Raw genomic sequence first — 20462 nt, 5'->3', positions numbered from 1 at the left:
TATTTCTGCCCAGGGACCTTTTTGTTTATAAACAAAACAAAACAAAAAAAAAACCCAACCAAATTTGGGGTCCCAGTTACAGGCATGCTGTCAAGGTAAAATTGACCCAGAATTTAGATTTCAGGTTTAAAAAAAAAAAAAAAAACTTGTCCAGTGGAAATGTTCCAATGAACTTTAAAACAAAACCCACCATATGTAATTTAAACCCCTCTATAGCATTTGCATTACTGGACTGAGAACATGAATGCAAAACAAACCTTACTTTTTTCTTCCGTGCTGAAAGGAATGTGGCAAATAATTAAACAGAGTGAATATTTTAATTCACTTTTTAATAAATTGTTACATAGGTAAGGAGATGGTTTTATATGTGACTTGGCCTTTAAAAAACATAATGTAATAAATGACCTTTTTTAAAACGGAAAAATCAGCTCCTCCTTCACTTGAGTGCCATATTCTGAGCATAGTGGTAGGAATCCGTAACTCAGGCTTTGGTTAATACAGTAAGTAAAGGAGAAACTAATTTCTGAAATTGTTTTAAAATAATGTGCTTAGAACTTAATGTGCTTAGAGCTTAATGTGATATAGCTAGATTTTAGTATATTTTGACCCAGTCCCACATGACATTCTCATAAACTAGGGAAATGTGGTCTAGATGAAATTACTATAAGGCGGATGCTCAGCTGGTTGAAAGACCATAGTCAGAGTAGTTATCAATGGTTCACTGTCCAGCTGGAAGGACATATCTAGTGGGGTCCCACAGAAGTCTGTTGTGGGTCTGGTACTAGGCAATGTATTCATTAATGACTTGGATAATGGAATGGAGAGTATGCTTATAAAATTTGTAGATGACAATGCAAGCACTTTGTTGCAAAAAAGGCTAATATTTTAGGATATATTAACAGGAGTGGCATATGTAAGACACAGGAGGTAATTGTTCTGCTCTACTCAGCACTGGTGAGGCCTCAGCTGGAGTATTGTGTCCAGTTTTGGGTACCACATTTTAAGAAAGATGTGGATAAATTGGAGAGAGTTCAGGGGAGAGCAGTAAAATGATAAAAGGTTTAGAAAACCTGACCTATGAGGAAGGGTTTAAAAAAAAGTGAGTTTGTTTAATCTTGAGAAAAGAAGACTGAGGAGGGACTGATAAGTCTTTGAATACATTAAGGGCTGTTCTAAAGGGGATAGTGATCAATTGTTCTCCATATCCACTGAGAGTAGGACAAGAAATAATCAACTTAATTTGCACCAATGGAGATTTAGGTTAGATATTAGGAAAAACTTTCTAACTAAGAATAATTAAGCCCTGGAATAGGCTTCCAAGGGAGGTTGTGGAATCCCTTGCAACTCCCACACAATTCCTTTTTGGGTCAGGACCCCTACAATTACAACACTGTTAAATTTCAGATTTAAAGGGCTGAAATCATGAAATTTACGATTTTAAAAACCCTACGACCGTGAAATTGAACAAAATGGAATGGTAGGGCCCTGACTATATTCCATAAGGATAAGGGGTTTTTTGCATCTACATCCCAAATCCCATTCCCCCTCCCTCCCTCCCCCCCATGTGGTGAAAGCTCATTCCACTAGAGCACAAGCAATGACTACAGCATCACTTTAAAAGGTCCCACTCCTTGATATCTGTGAAGCGGCCACATGGGGCTCCATTCACACATTTGTGAGACATTATGTCCTGGTGCAGGATTCCTCTGTTGATGCCTCATTTGGGTGGTGGTCTTCCACTTAGCTTTGCCTTCAACATCCTCATACCCTCCTTCTACTTAAGTACTACTTGTCAGTCACTCACAATGGAATACAATAGGGACCATCACTCGAAGAAGGGGAAGTTACTGACCTGTAACTGGAGGTTCTTCTGGATGTGTGGTTCCTTTCTCTATTCCACTGTCTGCCCTCTTTCCCCTCTGCTTCAAATCTTATCTGATTTGCAGTAGAGAAGGAACTGGAGAGATGGTCCCACAGCAACGGCCTTTATCCCCTCAGACAGAGGCACAAGGTGAGCCAGGGCGCATGTGCAGACCAGTGGACGCTATTTTCAAATGCTCTGGCTCTGGCTCTGGGTGCATGGTGCACATGCATAACCCACAGTGGAATACAGATAGGGACCGCATATTGAGGAACCTCCAGTTACAGGTCAGTAACTTCCCCTTTCCCCTTATTCAGCATATGGAGATACTGTGTACCTCTTTGTCAATTCATAACCTTTTTCAGTTATCTAGTTATTTAGTACTATATATTGCTTCACAGAGAGTTATCAACTGTGTTGACTGGTATTCATTGTTAAGGTTTTTTGCTGGGATAGACAGCCTAGTGAAAGGATTAAATGAAGGGATAATTACCGTAGAAATAGCTGAATATGTCAGCAACTGACTCTCAGATTTCTTTTTGTATATTAAGTTGGCTCTGATCCAGAGTTTGCCCGCTATGTAGCCGGGGTCAGCCAGGCTATGCTACAAAAAAGGCAAGCACAGCACATCCGTCGCCCAAGCAACACACGTAACAACTGGCCTCTTCCTGATGATCCTCACAGAACCTGGCCTTTCCCGGAGTATTTCACAGAAGGGTAAGTGAGACCGTACATTATGTTCTAATCCATTGTACGTTCAAGTTGAACATAGTGGAGAGATGCTGTAAATTACTAGGTGTTTCCTGATAGCTGTGTTAACTGCTATTGCTTCACTGGACAAATGCTGTAATATTTTTCTAAAAAATACAGTATTTTCAAGGGTAGGAGGCTTGACCATTTTCTGCTTTATTGATATTGAAGTGGTAACATTTAGCTTAAAATGTCCATTAAACAAATATTTTAGTGCAGTTGTATTTATACAGTGTATTTTTAATCTTAACATAAGAAGTGACAGGTTTATAATAAAGCTTAATTCAAAATGAGTTTATTTTAATATCTTAAAGGCCAAGGATATTCATGATCAGGAATGATGCTATGAAGTCACTTGGTATGTCAGGGGATTGAATTGAGCTTCCTAGACATTATCAACTGGATGCTGCTTAATCAGCAAATGTGGATTCAGTCTTCAGTATATGCAGTGAGAGGTTCTGAGGGTTGCTATGTTCTCTAGTTCAGTGGTTCTCATCCTTTTCCATGCTGTGGCCTCATGTTACAACATAAAAAAATTTCAGGATCCCCTTCCCATCTGTCCACCAAGGGAGAGTGGTTGTTTGTGACCTGCCTTTTACACCAGTTTGCAGCCTCCAGGTAGAGATCCCATACTCATCTAATTCTGAAATAGATGTCTGAACCCTTTTGGAAATTCCTAAACCAAGTATCGTTTGGATCTTCTGCCTGAGTGGGAGGTTATGGTGTGTGTGTATATAATATGAATACGTATATATGAATGAATGAAAGAGATTTTCTTTTTTACATTAGATTGTTGCAATTAATGATATTGCAGTGGCAGGTCTATTACTATAATAATAGAGAAATTTACTGATTTCTATGTGAATAGATAACTCAAAAATATTCCTCCTTCTACACTTTCTGCACAACTGGGGTTTAACCAATGGGTCCCAGGAGTAGGGACTTCCCAACGTTCAGCATTTAAGGTAAAATCCATTAACGCTTCATGGCAGGTACTCTGGTCAGGACAGTGTAGAAATGAGGACTGACATCCTATTTCCTTACAGTGATGTGACAAACAGCTGGTCCGGTAATCAAGGAGACTCAGCCAGCTCAAGTGACGAGACCTCCTCAGCTAATGGAGACAGTTTGTTTTCCATGTTCTCAGGGCCAGACCTTGTTGCTGCCGTCAAGCAAAGGAGGTGAGCAGATATGTGTTAATATAAACATGTGCCACTTGAATCTTTTTAATCCTAATTTCATAAAAGAATGGCAAGACAAAGTGAGAATCTTGTTGTGTGAGGAGCATTCAGTTGGTGGGATTGTGAGACAACCACATGAATTGAAACTTGTTAGCCACATTGGTCATATGGATCCGTAAGTATCTGATCTTTATGCAGATGACTCAGAAATTTCGCTAGTGAGCTATCACCTCCTCCAGTCTAGTATCTTTCTGATATCTTTTCACGAATGTCCATTTGTCATCTCAAACTCAACATGCACAAAAGTGAGCTCTTGAACTTTCCCCACCTTACTCTGTCGCTATGGGTAACACCCCCATCTTCCCAGTTACTCACCCCTTTAAACTGGGGATCATCTTTCAGTTGCCCCTCTCTAGACTCATGTATAAACCCTACCACTTCTTCCAACGCTTCATCTCAAGCTAAAATTCTCATCCAAACCCTCTTTATGCATCTCGACTACTGCAACCTCCTCCTTTGTGGCCTTGTTCCCCTTAATTCTACTCAAAATGGTGCTGCTAAAATAATCTACCAGCCTGGTCATTCTTACCATGTCAAGCCCCTATTTGAGTTCTTCCACTGGTTCTCCCTTCAAGTGGGCATCAGCCTCAAACTTCCTGCCTTTATCTTTAATAGCCTTGTCAGCTTGGTCCCTCCTTTTCTGTATGCACAGTTGCATTTTTTTTGTTGGTATCATATAAAGCAAATAAACTAATGAGCTTGATTAATAGCTAAAACAGAGCCAAGGTGTTTAATCAGTCTCAAAAGTGAATTACAGCAGAAGATTATTCCTGTTATACTACACATCACAATCTAATCATTTTCTACCTTCCGAGGGATTGAAAGCTTTGCTGTGTCTCTGGAATTTTTCACTGATCCAGTGGTAGGTGTGTAGCTAAGAGAGGAGTAATGAAGACGCCTAAATTTGAAAAGTGAATTATTCAAGGCAGTAGGCCCCAGATCCTCTAAGGTATTTAAGTGCCTAGCTCCCACTGGAATGAGTGGAAGTTAAATCTCTAAGTGTCTTTGAGAATCAGGGCCTAGGTCCCCTACTCTAGTAGAGTGTTTGGTTCCCAAAATATGTCGTTTTCAAAATCTGCCATTTGGCAAACCTAAACTATCAGCAAATATTAGTGCTGTGCCTGAACATATTTTAAATAACCTCCCATAATAGCCACTGAATAATTTAGAGCCAAAACATGCCAATATAAGTAAATTACCCATTTTGGGGGTTGGATGCTGAAAGCCAATGGCAACAGGGCTAAATTTCCTGAAGCAGTGTGTCATCCTTGGATATCTGTTTTGGATGTGTTGCCCTGAAAGAAGTGTGGTGGAGCAAGATGTGGGTAAGGTTAATGCATTCAGAAAGCAAGTGAAGGGTGGTCAAAACAATGAAGGAGTGGGGTATAGACTGAAGTGTCCGCAGCATAGGAGTTATACCTGAGGTTTTAAGGGGCCAAGAACCAAACTTCAGAGACTGCTTTTGCAGAGTTAGATGAAGAGGAATGTCTGTAAGCAGTCATAGGAAAAAGCAGCAGCTGAATGTGGAAGAGTGAAACCAGGGAAGCAAGCTGCCAGAGAACATAGCAGGATGTGTTATATTGACAGATTCATTCTGGTAATCCTGTTTGATGTCAAAATCTATTCCCAGGATTATTGTTTGGGGGTGGGGTGGGGGGGACGGAGTGAGAAGACACAACTCCATAACAGACTTCTGATACTAGAATCTTCAAAGTGGAAGGTAAAAAATCTCACATATCTGAGTTGCAAGTGTCATAAAAATAGCTAGCCTGCAGTGCTGGTGTTTCTTGCTTATCAGCAAATACTGTTCTGTTGTTTATTTTAGTTAATTTTTTATAACTAAAAGAGCCCATCCATAGCTTTAGGTATCATGACATTTAACTAAAATATATATGAAACTGTACAAGAGCAGGGCAGAGTGCTGAGCATTCTTAAAAGCGGATTTGCAAAGGACTTGGTAAAAGTTGGGCCTTTTTCATGATGTGTAAAGGCCTGAACATGGCAGTTTTTAGGATTTTTATCTCATTGTTTTTTTTTATCTCATGTCTTGCCTATCCTTACGGCAGCTTGTAGAGTAGAGGCACTACACACGTAGTTACACACTGCAGTGAAAGCAGGCTGCATTTGTCACTGCAGTGTGTAGCTATATGTAGCAATGAAGGGCTCCCACAAAGGGGAGGCAGTGAGGAAAGGTTCAAGGCAGCAGGGCCTCTCCCTGCTGTTAGAGCCTTCATTGTGGCAGGGAAAGGCTCTGGCAGCAGGAAAAGCAGCAGAACACTATATGGCAAAAAACAGCAGCATAGATGTGGATTGCCCTTCTTGGGCATGTACCCTGAGAGTACAGGCACGTAGGGTACTTTACTTGCCTAAGCCATGCCTCACCGTCTACACTACTATTTATACCTGTGCTAGCTGGGTGTGCTTTGTCTGTACATGATACGCTGTTGTAAGTGTAGACGTACCTTCAGAAATATCGGGAATATCTACTATGGCTTTCTCTAGTTTTGCTGGAGGACTTGTTGAGGGTCTCTGAGGATGTGTATTAGTGCTTACCATGAATTGAAAGGGTGATGATGAATCTTAACAAAGATTGCTTTCCTCCAAAATGTTAGTCCATGTAAATTGAAATAGCTCTCAAATGTAAGTAACAAGAACCAGAATTCAGAAAATTCTTTCCTCTCAGTTGCTCAACTCTCACTTTCTTGACTCTTGCAATGTCATTTCACTTGTTCTTCAGTTGTCAGTGTATTTGAGGACAGACCGTATCCAAATTTCTAATGTAAAAATAATCTCAGGCCTTCCTTTGTAAATCAGAAAAAAGCAAAAAGGGCAGGAGACCGTGGCACTCCCCAGGAGTACACAGGGTTATGAGGTACTTCACCACTACCTGCCCTTAGCGTGAAGCAGACTTGTCTGTGCCTGCTGCAGCTCAGCTCCCTGAAATCCCCAGCCTATGGCCACGCACAAGTACTGACTTCCATGTCACTCAGAACTGGGATCTTTGTGCCGGCCAGCAATATAGACACACTAGCCCTCAAGTCCTTGGAGTGCTCCCTGCATTGTCCAGCCCCTGTCACCAGACACTCACAGAAATTACCAGGTAAGTACTCCCTAAAGAGACAGTGTACACAACAGCTTGACTGACACAACTCAGGATCAGGCCCTTTATAACATTACTGAAATATATTTTTATAGTGAAAGAATCAGAAGGGTATTATCAAAGATTAAGATTTAAGAGATACTGAGTAAGGATAATGGAAACAAAATAGTTACACATATAAAAAGTGTAACATGCTTCTTAGAGTCTAAAAAGCTAAAATTCTTCTCAGAAATATTTTCTCACCTAAAGCAAACTCCCAGAATCACCAGCCGAGCTGGGTGGGGTGCACTGTTCATGGATGTAAAAGCACAATCCTTTACATTCCCTCAGTGATAAATTTAAAAATGTCCTTTTGCCTTTCTGTTATACCCCAAAGTCCTGTTTTTTTCCCAGAGCTAGTATGACCCCTTGTGGGTTCTTTTCCTGGAGTGCTGGCTCCAAGGTATCATTGCATACTCCTGTTTACCCCGTATGCGGATTTGCCTTCCATTGTATTGACTTATTGTGCTTAATCTAAATAGCTGACAGAGAGATCAGTGAATCAGTGTCCTGTGTCTGATGTACAAACTTTTTGTCAGGTCTGCCTTGGCACTGGTTTTCAGTACACATACACAACTCTCTAAATATCACCAGTATAAACATCTCACAAAGATTATGAAGATCTGTATGATATGAGCTTATTAGACACCTTACACAACCCTTTTTGGATGACTACTAAGAAAGCAATATGTTGGGTGTAATGGATTAGTCAGGTCTGATAGGAGTGGATGTTACAGAACAGTGAATCCTTTGCCAGTTGGCGTTGAGGGGTTCTCAGGGTCATAAAGACCAATTATTTCTTCCCTCGCCCGTCACCTTTATGGAAGCATATGTACAACTGGTTCAAGAAACTTGCTTGACATTGCTAGTCTTGCCAACTATAGACCTATTTTTAATCTTCCATGTCTGGTTAAGATTGTAGAGAAGATTCTGAAACAGTTCTGAGAATGTAGGTGCTTCAAATCTTTGACCTTTGTCAAGATAACTTCAGGACCTAGTTAAGGTTCTCAGACTGCACTAGTAGCACCAGTCAAGTCTCCTGGAAATGGACAAAAATCAGTTATTCCTGCTGCTATTACTAGATCTATTAGTACCAATGATCACAAGTGCTTACAGGCCCAAGCAGAGTACATAGGACTGCCTTACGCTGGCTTCATGCTTTTCTCTAAGGATAGTTCTGGGTAATCACTTTTCTGTCCTGAGGGATGTGCCATATGGGGTTTCACAAATTTCCAATTTTCAGTGGATGTGTGGTGGCCCACTGAGCTGTAATATGCTCAGCGTGCTGAGGCCACTTGGTGCTCTGTCCACTTTGTCTGATTCTGTGGGTGTGATGCAAAGTAATGCACACTGGAAAACTTAATCGCAACTATACATATAAAATGATGGGGTCTGAATTAGCTGTCACTATTCAAGAAAGGTCTTGGAGTCATTGTGGATAGTTCTCTGAAAACATCCATTCAATGTGCGAGAGCAGTAAAAAAAGGTAACAATGTTAGGAACTATTGGGAAAGGGATAGATAATAAAACAAAATATCATATTGTCACTATATATACATATCCATGCTATGCCCACACCTTGAATACTCCATGCAGTCCTGGTTGTCCTATTGGGAAAAAGTAGAGAAGGGCAATAAAAATGAGGGGTATGGAACAGCTTCCATGTAAGGAGAGATTAAAAAGACTGGAACTGTTCATCTTAGGAAAGAGACAATTCAGGGGGAATATGATATAAGTCTATAAAATCATGGATGGTATGAAGGCAAATCAGGAAGCATTATTTATTCCTTCACCTAATACAGGAACCAGGGGTCACCCAATGAAATTAATAGGCAGCAGGTTTAAAAAAAAAATAAGGAAATACTTCTTCACACAACACAGTCAACCTGTGGAACTCATTGCAAGGGGATGTTGTGAAGGCCATAAGTGTAACTAGGTTCAAAAAATAATTAGGTAAGTTCAAGGAGGATAGGTCCATCAATGGCTATTAGCCAAGATGTTCTGGGATGCAACCCCATGCTGCGTGTGTCCCTAAGCCTCCGATTGCCAAATGCTGGGACTGGACAACGGGATGGATCACTCAGTAATTTTCCTATTCTGTTCATTCCCTCTAAATCAGTGGCTCTCAATCTTTCCAGACAACTGTACCCCTTTCAGGAGTCTGATTTGTCTTGCAGACCCCCAGTTAGACCTCACTTAAAACCTGCATGCTTACAAAATCTGGAATAATACAAAAGTGTCACAGCACACTATGACTGAAAAATTGCTTACTTTCTCATTTTTACCATATAATTATAAAATAAATCAACTGGAATATATTTCAGTTTATAGTATTTAGAGCAGTATAAACAAGTCATTGTCTGCATGGAATTTTAGTTTGTACTGACTTTGCTAGTGCTTTTTGTATAGCCTAATGTAAAACTAGACAAATATCTAGATGAGTTGATGTACCCCTGCAAGACCTCTACGTACTCCTGGTTGAGAACCACTGCTCTGAAGCATCTGGCAGTGGCCATTGTCAGAAGACAGGATACTGGACTAGGTGGACCATTGGTCTGTCCCACTATGGCCATTCTTACGTTCTTATGATTACTAGCAATTAAGGCATTTAAATGAGAACTTTCTATAAGTAGTGATTAAAATATACCTACTTAACCAAACAAAACCAGGGGTAGAAGTTGTTAAAATTGCATTCAAGAGCCTCTGATCAAATCAGCCATTGACAGAGGAGCTACTGTTATGGGTTCCAAATTTTAACACTGAATCTTTTTAGTAAATGAGCTTATTCAGTTCACTTCTCTGTCATCAGATACAAGCCAGACTCTGTACTTGCTGTAACAGATAGTATGTGCAGAGCTTGGGAGCTACGTTATACTTTTGAAGGATTTTTATTATTCTAGCTTCAATGTATGAGTACTCAGAACATACCTCAATTTGATATGGTTTACAATATACAGTCAGACAGAAAAAAGGTGGGCAACTAATTTCAAGATGTGTCCCTTTAACTACTAATTTTTTTAAAAGTTAAAGTTTAGATACTACTATCCCAGAATCCACCTACCAACTGTTGTTTTAAGGAAACAGGAACCATACTATTAATGTTCTTCTCTCCCCTCGCTGGGTGAAAGATGCACAGAGTGTGAAAACAGAGACAAGCACACGCACAAAGCTGTCAAATGTACAGGGTAAACAGTCATCTTAAGAATTACATGTACCAACAGTAGGTGAAAAGATGTGCTTTTAAATGGCAGCAAACTGCATGTCACTCTGTTGCTTTCTGCAGAAAACACAGTAGTGGTGAGCAGGATCATAGCACACTACCATCACCACCTCTTCTTTCTACCGTGGATGATCTTAATCAGGTAAGCTGAAAATTGCTTTTTTCTCTTTGTTAATGAAGGTGATTTAGCAAGCAAAGAAAAACTAGGTAACTTGATAGGTACTTGAGACTGCTCACGAGACAAATTTTTGTTAATTCTGAATTGAATCAACACCAGAAACCATGTGCATTGTAGGGGAAATCTAAAGCTTTGCACAAAACTTAAGTATTAAAATAGGGACTCCTAAGAAGCATCTCTGCTACATAAACAATTTTTTTTAAATTAGTTCAAACCACATTGCTTTCCTCCTTTTGGACTCATGCAAACCGTTCCTGATTGCTGGAACTGCTTTCCGGATTGCTTGTAGTGCTCTTTTCCCCTCACTTCCCAGATATTTTGGTGACAAACCAGAGCAAGTGGTATGCTCATCAGGGTGCTCTCGTAACAGGCCAGGGTGGCATAAATGTAGGGTTAGTGGCGCTGCACTGTCAAGTAATTTTTTTTAAGTGAGAAATGAACTGGGGACTGAATCACAGAATGAAGTGAGCTGCCAGCCTATGGCAGAACACCAACATAAACGATAAATAAATTAGTCTTTGCTCTATAAAGATGTTGTAGTAGAGCTCTACAAATTGTAAGTGTATTCAGAATACTTCATGAGAAAAGTTTGCATATAACTGATCAACATACGCCTGTTTTAAGCCAATAGTCATTTTTATGAGTTTAAAGAAAAGGGACAATAGAATTTTTAGAAGCGAAAATAAGGGACTATCCAAGCTTATGAATCAGTTTTGCAACATGCTCCTTTTTTCTAGGAAAAGGTACCTATTACGCACATATAAAAATGAAGGGTTTTTTGTCTGATCTGCTCAACTCTCTTCTTACTGTAAATAATTTAAGACAAGTAAATAGAAAATCAACTTTCTGAAATCAGAACAAAATGCATCGATGTACAGCTCCAAAAGGAAATATTTTTATTTGCAAAATCAAAGCGGATAATTCTGTCTTTACAGGATAATAAAACCAAAACCTGGCCTCCTAAGGCCCCTTGGCAGCATTCTTCATCCGTCGCAAACACACTGCCCAATCAGAGTACATCTTTGTATCAAATGAGTAATCCAGTCAGTCAGTGGAATGACACAATGCAAATTTTACAGTCACCAGTTTGGTCTACAGCCAATGACTGTACTCCATCTACAGGGATTTCCTCCAATTTTGCCTATGCTCCGCAGCAACACTCACCCCAGCAGCAGACTTCCCAGCACAAACAGCTGAATAAGGGCTTTAAATCCTTTCCAGTAAAGCACGAACGCAGACCATCTTACCTGCATCAATACTAACTGCTTTTTTATTGGAAAGATGCATCATAGGGCCAAACAGTCTTATAAATTATGTATATTATCTTTGTTTCCCCTTTGTGTATTGGCAGTGTTCTGGTTATTTTATTATATGTGGAGTGAGAATTTTATGGTGATGTACATAGGTTTTAAATTGTTTTACAGTGCTGAGCAAACAGCCAATATATTTGTTAAATGTACATGAAACAGTCCAAAACTGTGGTGCAAAACACTTTTAAAATGTGTATATTACCTTTACTTTTCAAAACCCCTTTTTAAAAAAATTGCTAAGACTACCATGCAAGACACTGTATTTTATAGCTATTTTCATATAGATTTATAGTTAAACATCTGCTAAAATGCATTGACTTTTTAAGCAAATATAGTGTTTGCTTTTGCTCAACACTGTTCTTGTTTAGATTTATAATGGACAAGTTGTAGTCTTTGTATTCTAAGTAAACAGCCTGTGACCATTTTTTTTAGTGAAGTGGGGCAGCAGCTTTTAACATGCCAGGCAAGTGGGTTTCTTACAGCAACCATTGCAAAACTAAGTTTTGCAGTAATTTCACTGATGTAAATATAGAGCAGCTGGACCCACTCAAACTTGCTTTTCAAATGTTTTCTTGGCTGCTGAAGGTAGATGGTATCTGTGTGGATATGACTGTGCTGATTTTCAAATACACTATTTGATACTTCTGCATTTGGCCAAAGGCATTAGCCCAACTGTGCTCCTTAAATGTGTGAAACTACAGCTAAGACTACTTGCATATATTTAAAGTCTTATTTCAGATGCTACAGTTAGAGTAAAAATTGTGAGCTGGCTCAGAAGAGAAACTAGAATTAAAATGTGGGTAGCAGATACTTAAAAGAATATTATGTGCCATTACAAAGTTTAACCTGTGGAATTTGGAATAATCTTCCAACCAAAGTGGATCCATCAGTGTGTGACTGGTGCTTAAATTGGAGGGGGGGATAAATATATGTATAGTTATCCCATTGTATATTAATTGAAGTTACAGAAGATTCTTTATATAGTTAAAGCTTATTTAAAATTTTCATATTTCATCTTTAAAAGTAATGAAATCATAATATTTTCTGGTATAAAGTTTTGACAGTATTAATCTTATTTTTATATTTTCTTAAATCATTATACCATTCTAATATGTTAACTACTAGTAAAGTGGGGTTTTAGTTCTAACTACATATAACAGATTTTCCATGAAGATAAAAGTACGTTTGTTCCCATTTTTCTACGAACGAAGTACATCTATATCTAAAGATACCAAAAAAAAAAAAATTATATATATATATATATATATATATATATATAAAATATACAACACTAATACTATTAAACATTTGGGTGTTTAAAACCCATTCACTCCTTTTGTTTGTATGGTGATGGTCTGTAGTTGCAGGCCTAGAATGTTACCCTTTGTGCTGTTTAAGGATGCCAATGTTGCCTGTATTTGATATACTGTCACCATGTTTTCTGAAAATTCATACTTACCATGTTTACAGAGAATTGTTTGCTGTACATAGACTTTTTACAGTAATGTGCTTTGCACAATCAGCGTGGCTTTTGTCTGTAAATTAATGTTCTGTACTATTTTACTTTTGAAAACCCTCTGCTGAAAGTACTAGTCGTTATTTAGCTTGACAAATGGTTTGAAGTTTCCTAAAGCTTGACAATTAATATTCGATCCTAAATTTGGTTATATTTATGTCCCATGATTATTCATTCTAAAACCACAATGCAAATTAGATTTATTTATAACTTTGAACTTTTCCTAACCAGTGCTAAAACTGTTGCTGCAGTTTTTGTAATTTATTGTTAATTACAAATACTGAAAGTTTCTAAACTTAATCCAAGCGAATTGTGGAAACAAAATTGAAACCATTTCTGTGTCTGCATTTTGACCATGTAGGTGCTATGTCCTGTGCTGCCGATTGTTCTGAACACTGGTAATTTTTAACAATGTTGCACTTGGCAAACAAGTCTTGCCATAAAATCTGTTTATCATTTACACTGCCATGTGCAAGGGTTTGGTGCTTAGTTAACATACCCTTATTGCAGTGCTTCTTGTGAATAGCTAATGCTTCTGACCTGAACATTTTGTATTTTACTTTTAAAGCGCCTGAAAGTAAAACCTATTTGCTTTATTAAAGATATACATTTAATAATAGGTCGTACCTGTTTGAAATATGCTCCTGACTGAAAATGAACAGCGCCTTATGATGTAACCTAAATTTGTAAATGAAAAGCTATTAAGGAATATTAATGTAAAAAATTGTCTACTTAATGACTTTAAATGAGCTGTCTGCACCGTAGAATCTGATATCTAATTTCCTCAATCCTTATTTTAGGGCTACTTTAGCACTAGGATGGAGTGTATAGTACTACTATTCATGCTCCTTCAATAGCAGTTGGAAAGTTGCTGAAAAGCACTAGTTTGTATTACTTCCTCGACAATGGATATCCATATCCAGCTTCTGGTGGTGAACATTTTGCATTCACTTTTATACATGCTAAGTCACTTTCCTTATGTACTGTTCACAAATCTAATGAATGACTAATTACCTTTGCTTTTGGACAAAAATATGGTCTGGTGCCATTCTGTTTAAGTTACACTAATTGTGTGACTGGAATACAAAATCTGAAATGTACAAATGAAAAAGCCTAATACATGTACATGACAACTCCACATTCTGAGAAGAAAAGCTGCTAAAAATCAAGTAGTCTTTACACTGATATCAAAGGAATGAATTCAAAGATTCTTGTTACCAAATTTTATTACAAAATATCTAACATTTTCAAGCAAGTTAAAGTAATACTTTAATGTGACATTACTGAAACAATGAGTATTCCCTCATAAAATATTTAAATGCAGATATAAAACTATTTGCTTAGTGTTTTCCATATTTAGATAATATCTAAATACTAAATTACTTTTCTTAATCTGTTTTCCAACAAAGGAACAGCTGACTTGTCTTGAAAATTAGAAGCCTAAACTCAGAATATTAGATTAAACTTGCACGTTTGGGAGGGAACCAACCACTCAAGCCAGATTTGTCTACAAGTAGTAAAGTAGGTTTCCTCTAACTCACTTGTTGCATGAGTAGTTTCATACTAATCCCAAAAGTGCTTTTGCTTATTGGGAAGAGCTGTAGTTCAATCTGTATAGTATCTATCATATTGTAATCGGATGTGCAGCAAGATGGGTCCCTGTATTGCATCTGACAGATTCCTGACCCTGCATTTTTGACATCTTGGAGTCTTGCAAAAATAAGTTTTACAACTGAAATGAAAATATTTTCACTAATCATAAGTAAAGTTATTGAAACAGCTGGATACTTAACCTATGATGTAGCAAACAGCATTATGCATAATGCTCAGTCTTCGCTCTAATTAAACATTTAATCTACAAGTGTCAGTTGTACTGCCTACTGAGATCTAAGTCTGAATCTCTTTCCAGGACAACTAGCCCACAAAGACATTCTCAGAGGGAAAGATAGGATGCACTGGAGAGGAATAAATGTCTTCTGATTTCTGCAATGTGCACGTATTGGCAAAGCAAGTCAAGTACAATTATACTAGTTGTACTGTGGAATTTGTAAATTCACAAATTCAAGAATTCAGATAAATTGGAAATGAGTTAGACACATTTAACCAGGAGGAGGGAGGAATGGCAAGCAAACTGTTTGCTTGTCTTTCAGGCCACAGACAACAATTCTCTAAAGTGAGTATTGTAACTAGATGCATTCTTGAGAACTACAGTATGCCCTATAAACCTGTGATGAGTGAGTGGAAGAGGGATAGGACACTAAGGGAGACTTAAGCTTCAGTCCTCCCCTACCAAACAGCCATGCTGCCTATAACATTTTCTGGGGTAACTTTAGATGAAAACTGGATGAGCCTAGTCAGGGGAGTTGTCATGAACCTGCTTAACCTCATGGTCCAATAACTGGTACTAGAGTAGACAAAGAGTGTAAGCTCTTTAGGGCATATAGCTTTACACAGCCGACAGCATCATGAGGCCCTAATTCTGCTTGGAGCATCTGGCTGTTACTGCAACAAACTAATGGCCAGCGGCAGCAAGTCCCAGACTACCTCCAGTAATCTTACTATGTCTCCTGGGTAAGTGGGTTAGAACTTGAGCCTTTCTCCAAAGCTCACCATGCCCTCTGATACCTAATGTCATCATTTACCACCTTAACACACTCATTTTCCAAAGGAATACATGATGACATTCAGGTTGCTGAGGGTTCAGTGACACTGTTGCTTGAATTCCTACTTCCCCTTGTCACCTACCACTCAAGGAAGCATGAAAGACTGAGGCAGTAGCACTTCTAAATAAGGTGTATTTTTCTCAAAAAATCAAGAAAGGGGAAGACTGGTGCAAGGGATCTTCCCCATATTTATCAGCTCATCACCAATAGGATGCAAGGCCACAGCAACTCTATTCCTATAAGAATCTACTCCCTAATGCCCATCAATCTTGGCCCCTGGATTCCCAGCTAATCCCTATCAAAGCTTGCTCTCTTAGCCAGTCAGACAAAATGAGGGAATGCTGTATCCCTCTTGGCCTCAGAGTTCCCCCAATTCAATCATGTCTCCATGCTTCATCTAGGCACCACTGAAGGGTGTCCAAGTTTGTGGGATCAATCAGTTTTCTGTACAGTGGCTGGAGATGCATCAGCAATAGTAGCCAAATAAATAAGATTTCTGTGCAAGATATGCTGGTACCTATGAGAGAAAAAAGTTTGGAAAACTCAGAAGGGAACAAGACTTGATAATTGTATTCCCTGCAATAGAGAGATCAGGGCAGGCTGTGCCTAGACAGAATTGAAGTAGTCATGCATATTTACAATTAATAAATGCCATCTTAGGTCATCTACTACACACCCAAAATGGAAAAAACTCACTCTCAGAAAATAAGATATGAGGGGGGAAGGCTTAATTATTTCCCTTCTCTTACACCCAACTCCCCAAATCCTGTCTCAACCTCACTTTCATCCTAAAGATGAGAATTATGTGGCTTATTTTTCAGTTGATGATGCAGTATCTTGGATGTGGTAAATAAACAAGGCTTATTTTAAACCAAAAACTTTCTATAAAACATTTTCTGACATTTCACAGTGTGTTGGGCATCTAAACTAGTACCTTTTCTATACATGAATCACAGTGACTGCATTTTGGAATAAGTTTACTTACTGCACACATTCTGTAGCTCTTCCTTTATTTTGATATTCTACAATGCACCGAATCAGCTGATCATTTTCATCTAGTAACTAAAATAAACAAGTTAGTGCTTTGCTTCTGCCACAGGTGTTTGAAATCTTGTTGGAAGTTGTTTATAGCAACTGCAAGAATTCCCTTCTGTTAGCTGGTTCTGCCCATTCTTTGATAATTGGGCTGAAAAATATTATCCTGCATCTTTCTCAAGTTTCAGTATGCACGCTATGATTTATTTGTGGTAGAATAGGGCCGAGAACAGCATTTCTCAAATGCAGCCACCAGGAGTTTTTCCTATGGTCTTGACAGCCTCCTTGGCACAGATGGGATAGGGGCAAAGCAACACCCCTTCCTGCAGCACCCAGGGGGCAGGCTTCAGCTGGGGAATTCCTGGGGCAGGCATCAACCCCCCCCCCCTCCTGATTCAGCCAGAGGCTCCAGCAATGGGCTTCACCCTCCCCACCTTCAGCCGGAGGCTCTGGCTTCAGCACCCCAGCCCCCAAGGGTGGTGTGGCTCTGGGCTTCGCCCCTCCTCCCCACCCCAGATCCAGCTATGGGGTTCTGGCCTTACCAGGCACCATGGTTAGGAAATAGGGAGCAGTGTGAGCCTTGGGTGTGCTTGGGGCAATGGGGGATGGGGAGGGAGAAGCAGCAGGGACCAAGGGCACCAAAATACAACTATCGATTGTATTACATAGGCACAGGAACTAGAGGCATGAGGGGTGCTGCAGCACCCTCAGGTTTTATGCAGGGTCCTGGCTCCTGTCCTGTCTGCCAGCCCTGCGCCCGGGGCTCCACGCCTGTCCCCAGCTGTGGCCCCAGCCTCAGCCCCCTTACCCCTGTCTGCGTCCTCCCATCCCAGAGCCATGGCCCTGCTCCCAGCCCCAGCTGTAGGAGGCGGGTTTGGATGGGGGCAAGGGAGGAGACAAAGTAAAACGAGGGCTTTGCAGTTTCACTGGCTTTCAGCATCTCCACTATAAAAAGTGGTCCAATGCCATTAATATATTATTTTTGTTACTGAGTCTACAAAAAAACCAGAACAAATAAATTACAATGATTTGGACATGGATATGTGCATATTAAGTATTTTCAGAAAATGTATCAAAAAGTGATCACCAGCAAGAGTTGGCGGCCACACTGAGGCCACTAAAATGTGTGGTGAGTCCCCCCCCCCCGCTGCAATAAGGCTCGAGGCTCCCCGGTGCTCAGCGCTGAACAGAGACTGGACCAAGAGCTGGGGCAGGGTGGGAGGACTGTATTCGGCGAGAAGCTGACAAGCGTCTCAGATGCTGTACGGCAGGGTGGCCAACCTGTGGCTCCGGAGCCACATGCGGCTCCTTGTCTAGGCACCGACTCCAGGGCTGGAGCGACAGGCGCCAACTTTCCAGTGTGCCGGGGGGTGCTCACTGCTCAACCCCCAGCCCTGCCCCCACTCCACCCCTTCCCGCACCCTCCCCTGAGCCTGCCGTGCCCTTGCCCCCCCCCCCGGCCAGGAAACAGCGGAGGGGGCAGGACCGAGCCCCCCCCCGCACGCAGGGGAGTCCAGGGAGGGACCGAGGAGGACGCCCCCCGCGGGACTCGAGGGGCTGGGGCAGTACCGGGCAGACTCACCCGCTGCAGGGTCTCCGGATTCACTTCCGCTTTCCCGCGCAGCCGCTCCGGCACGAAAACCACCGACATGGCCCGGTCCGGCCTGCCCGCCCGCGAAGGGTTCCGCCCGGTTCCGCCCACAGGTCGCTACCACGACCTGCAGCCCCAAAGGAGGGGGGGGGGAGAGAAAACTGCATGGTCTCCTCTCCCCCTCCGGGGGATTGGTTCCATCCGCACCGGCCTCTCCCAGATTCATCCCGCTCCACGGGCTACGGCGCGGCCGCCAGGGAAGGGGCGCTACGTGCTAGAGCCACCGGTGGGGGCGGGGCGCAGGCCGGGGACTCGGGAGGGCGGGGCAGGACCGAGGAGGAAGCCCCCCCTCCCCCGCAGGCCGGGGACTCGGGAGGGCGGGGCAGGACCGAGGAGGAAGCCCCCCCTCCCCCGCAGGCCGGGGACTCGGGAGGGCGGGGCAGGACCGAGGAGGAAGCTCCCCCCTCTCCCCCCCGCAGGCCGGGGACTCGGGAGGGCGGGGCAGGACCGAGGAGGAAGCTCCCCCCTCTCCCCCCCGCAGGCCGGGGACTCGGGAGGGCGGGGCAGGACCGAGGAGGAAGCTCCCCCCTCTCCCCCCCGCAGGCCGGGGACTCGGGAGGGCGGGGCAGGACCGAGGAGGAAGCTCCCCCCTCTCCCCCCCGCAGGCCGGGGACTCGGGAGGGCGGGGCAGGACCGAGGAGGCCGGGGACTCGAGGGGCTGGGGCGGTACAGGCCGGCTCACCGACTCTCTGGATTCACTTCCGCTTTCCCGCGCGCCGCAGCCACCCAACCCCCGGCAGTTACCGGTCCGGCCTTTCTCCCCGCGCAGGGGCCGCTGGGAATCACGCCCGGCCCGGCGCGGCCCGGCCCGGCCGCTTCCGATTGACTCCGCCCAGGTCGCTGCCAATCTGCCGCCCCAAACAGGGGGATCCACGTCGTAAACCGCTGCTATTGCCCCCTCACCCCCCCCCGGTGGTTATAACTATGGTGGTTATTAGATCTGATCACTCCTCCTGTTTCTGCTAAAAAGTCCCCTACTGGAAGGAAGTGCTTCCCCCTTAAATTGCAGCAGGCTCCCTCTTTGTTTAACATAGGTAATCGCAGGTGTATGAAGTAGTTAGGTTTAAATCACATGCTTTGCTGTAAGAGGCAAAACTGTAGCAGTTGAAATTGGCCAGTGACCCTCCTTAAGCAGAGAAAGCTGAGAGTTAAAATGTAAACACAAGCAAGAGTTGTTTTGAATCCTTAGCCCTTTGCTCTGACTCGCAACCTGATAAGCTGAAACCCACTTCCTCTTTCTCCATCATCATTAGTGCTAAGGCTCAAAACTAACTCCGCTGTGATTAAGCAGCAGTCCAAGTGGTCCACATATAGCACTCCCCCTCCATCACGTTTCTATTCTTTAGAAATGCAGAATCAATTTTCAAGTGGAAAAATGACTTTTAATGAATACTTACATCTTCCACTCATGCTGAAAGCTGCAGTAGTTTTAGACTTGTGCAGGTCCTCCATTATAAGGAAATTGTACTGCAGTAAGGTGTGAACTCTTCAACTGTTATTTGTTGCAGCAGCTGGAACCCCTTTCTATTTTCAAACTTCTGGCTAGAAGTGTTAAAGTCTAATTCACACTACCCTCTGAAAGTTAAGACTGGGAAGGTGTATTACATCAGTTTTTTCCCCTTCGTATTTTGGCCAAATGTATTATTCCAGTCCCCAGGAGTAGTATGAATTCATGACAGATTTCATATGTGCATTTTTAGAATATTTCTACATTGCAGATCTGTTCTTTTTAAAACACAGAATCAGCTGGTACACTATTCAGTGCAGTTGTGTTGCGTAATTCCAGGCTGTCATCGCACAATGCTCAGATCAGCAAGTAGAACAATACTGGAGAAGTATGAGAAGGGAAGTAGTACTGCACAGTTAGCTTTTATGTAGCTATTTATCATGCACTGTAT

The 20462-nt window shown here is 41.8% G+C and overlaps 2 protein-coding genes across 6 annotated transcripts in view; one reads left to right on the top strand and one right to left on the bottom strand.

Annotated features, from left to right (window-relative positions):
* The window catches only part of GARRE1 (granule associated Rac and RHOG effector 1), a 108489-nt gene extending 91535 nt beyond the window's left edge, over nucleotides 1–16954 (top strand). For 2 of the 4 annotated variants that reach the window (XM_073307906.1, XM_073307907.1), the window contains exons 11-14: nucleotides 2413–2578; nucleotides 3658–3792; nucleotides 10275–10353; nucleotides 11325–16954. In XM_073307906.1, the coding sequence (XP_073164007.1) occupies nucleotides 2413–2578; nucleotides 3658–3792; nucleotides 10275–10353; nucleotides 11325–11651 (707 nt within the window). In that variant the 3' untranslated portion in view covers nucleotides 11652–16954. The other 2 variants (XM_073307909.1, XM_073307908.1) reach the window with 2 other exon arrangements.
* SS18L2 (SS18 like 2) lies at nucleotides 11263–19435 on the bottom strand. 2 transcript variants are annotated; one of them, XM_073307918.1, is made up of 4 exons: nucleotides 19309–19435; nucleotides 18496–18631; nucleotides 16864–16940; nucleotides 11263–16395 (listed from the first exon to the last, which is right to left on the bottom strand). In XM_073307918.1, the coding sequence occupies exons 2-4, from the start codon at nucleotides 18562–18564 to the stop codon at nucleotides 16311–16313; spliced, it is 231 nt and encodes a 76-aa protein (XP_073164019.1). In that variant the 5' UTR covers nucleotides 18565–18631; nucleotides 19309–19435; the 3' UTR covers nucleotides 11263–16310. The 2 variants fall into 2 exon arrangements, with proteins under 2 accessions (XP_073164019.1, XP_073164018.1); XM_073307917.1 differs by having other exon boundaries at nucleotides 19247–19434.
* Between the last annotated feature and the right edge of the window lie 1027 nt (nucleotides 19436–20462).

This window comes from Lepidochelys kempii, chromosome 12 (assembly GCF_965140265.1).
Source record: "Lepidochelys kempii isolate rLepKem1 chromosome 12, rLepKem1.hap2, whole genome shotgun sequence".
NCBI classification, from domain to species: Eukaryota; Metazoa; Chordata; order Testudines; family Cheloniidae; genus Lepidochelys; species Lepidochelys kempii.
Note: the sequence above shows the minus strand (reverse complement) of the source record. Positions and strands in the feature narration are given on the sequence as shown.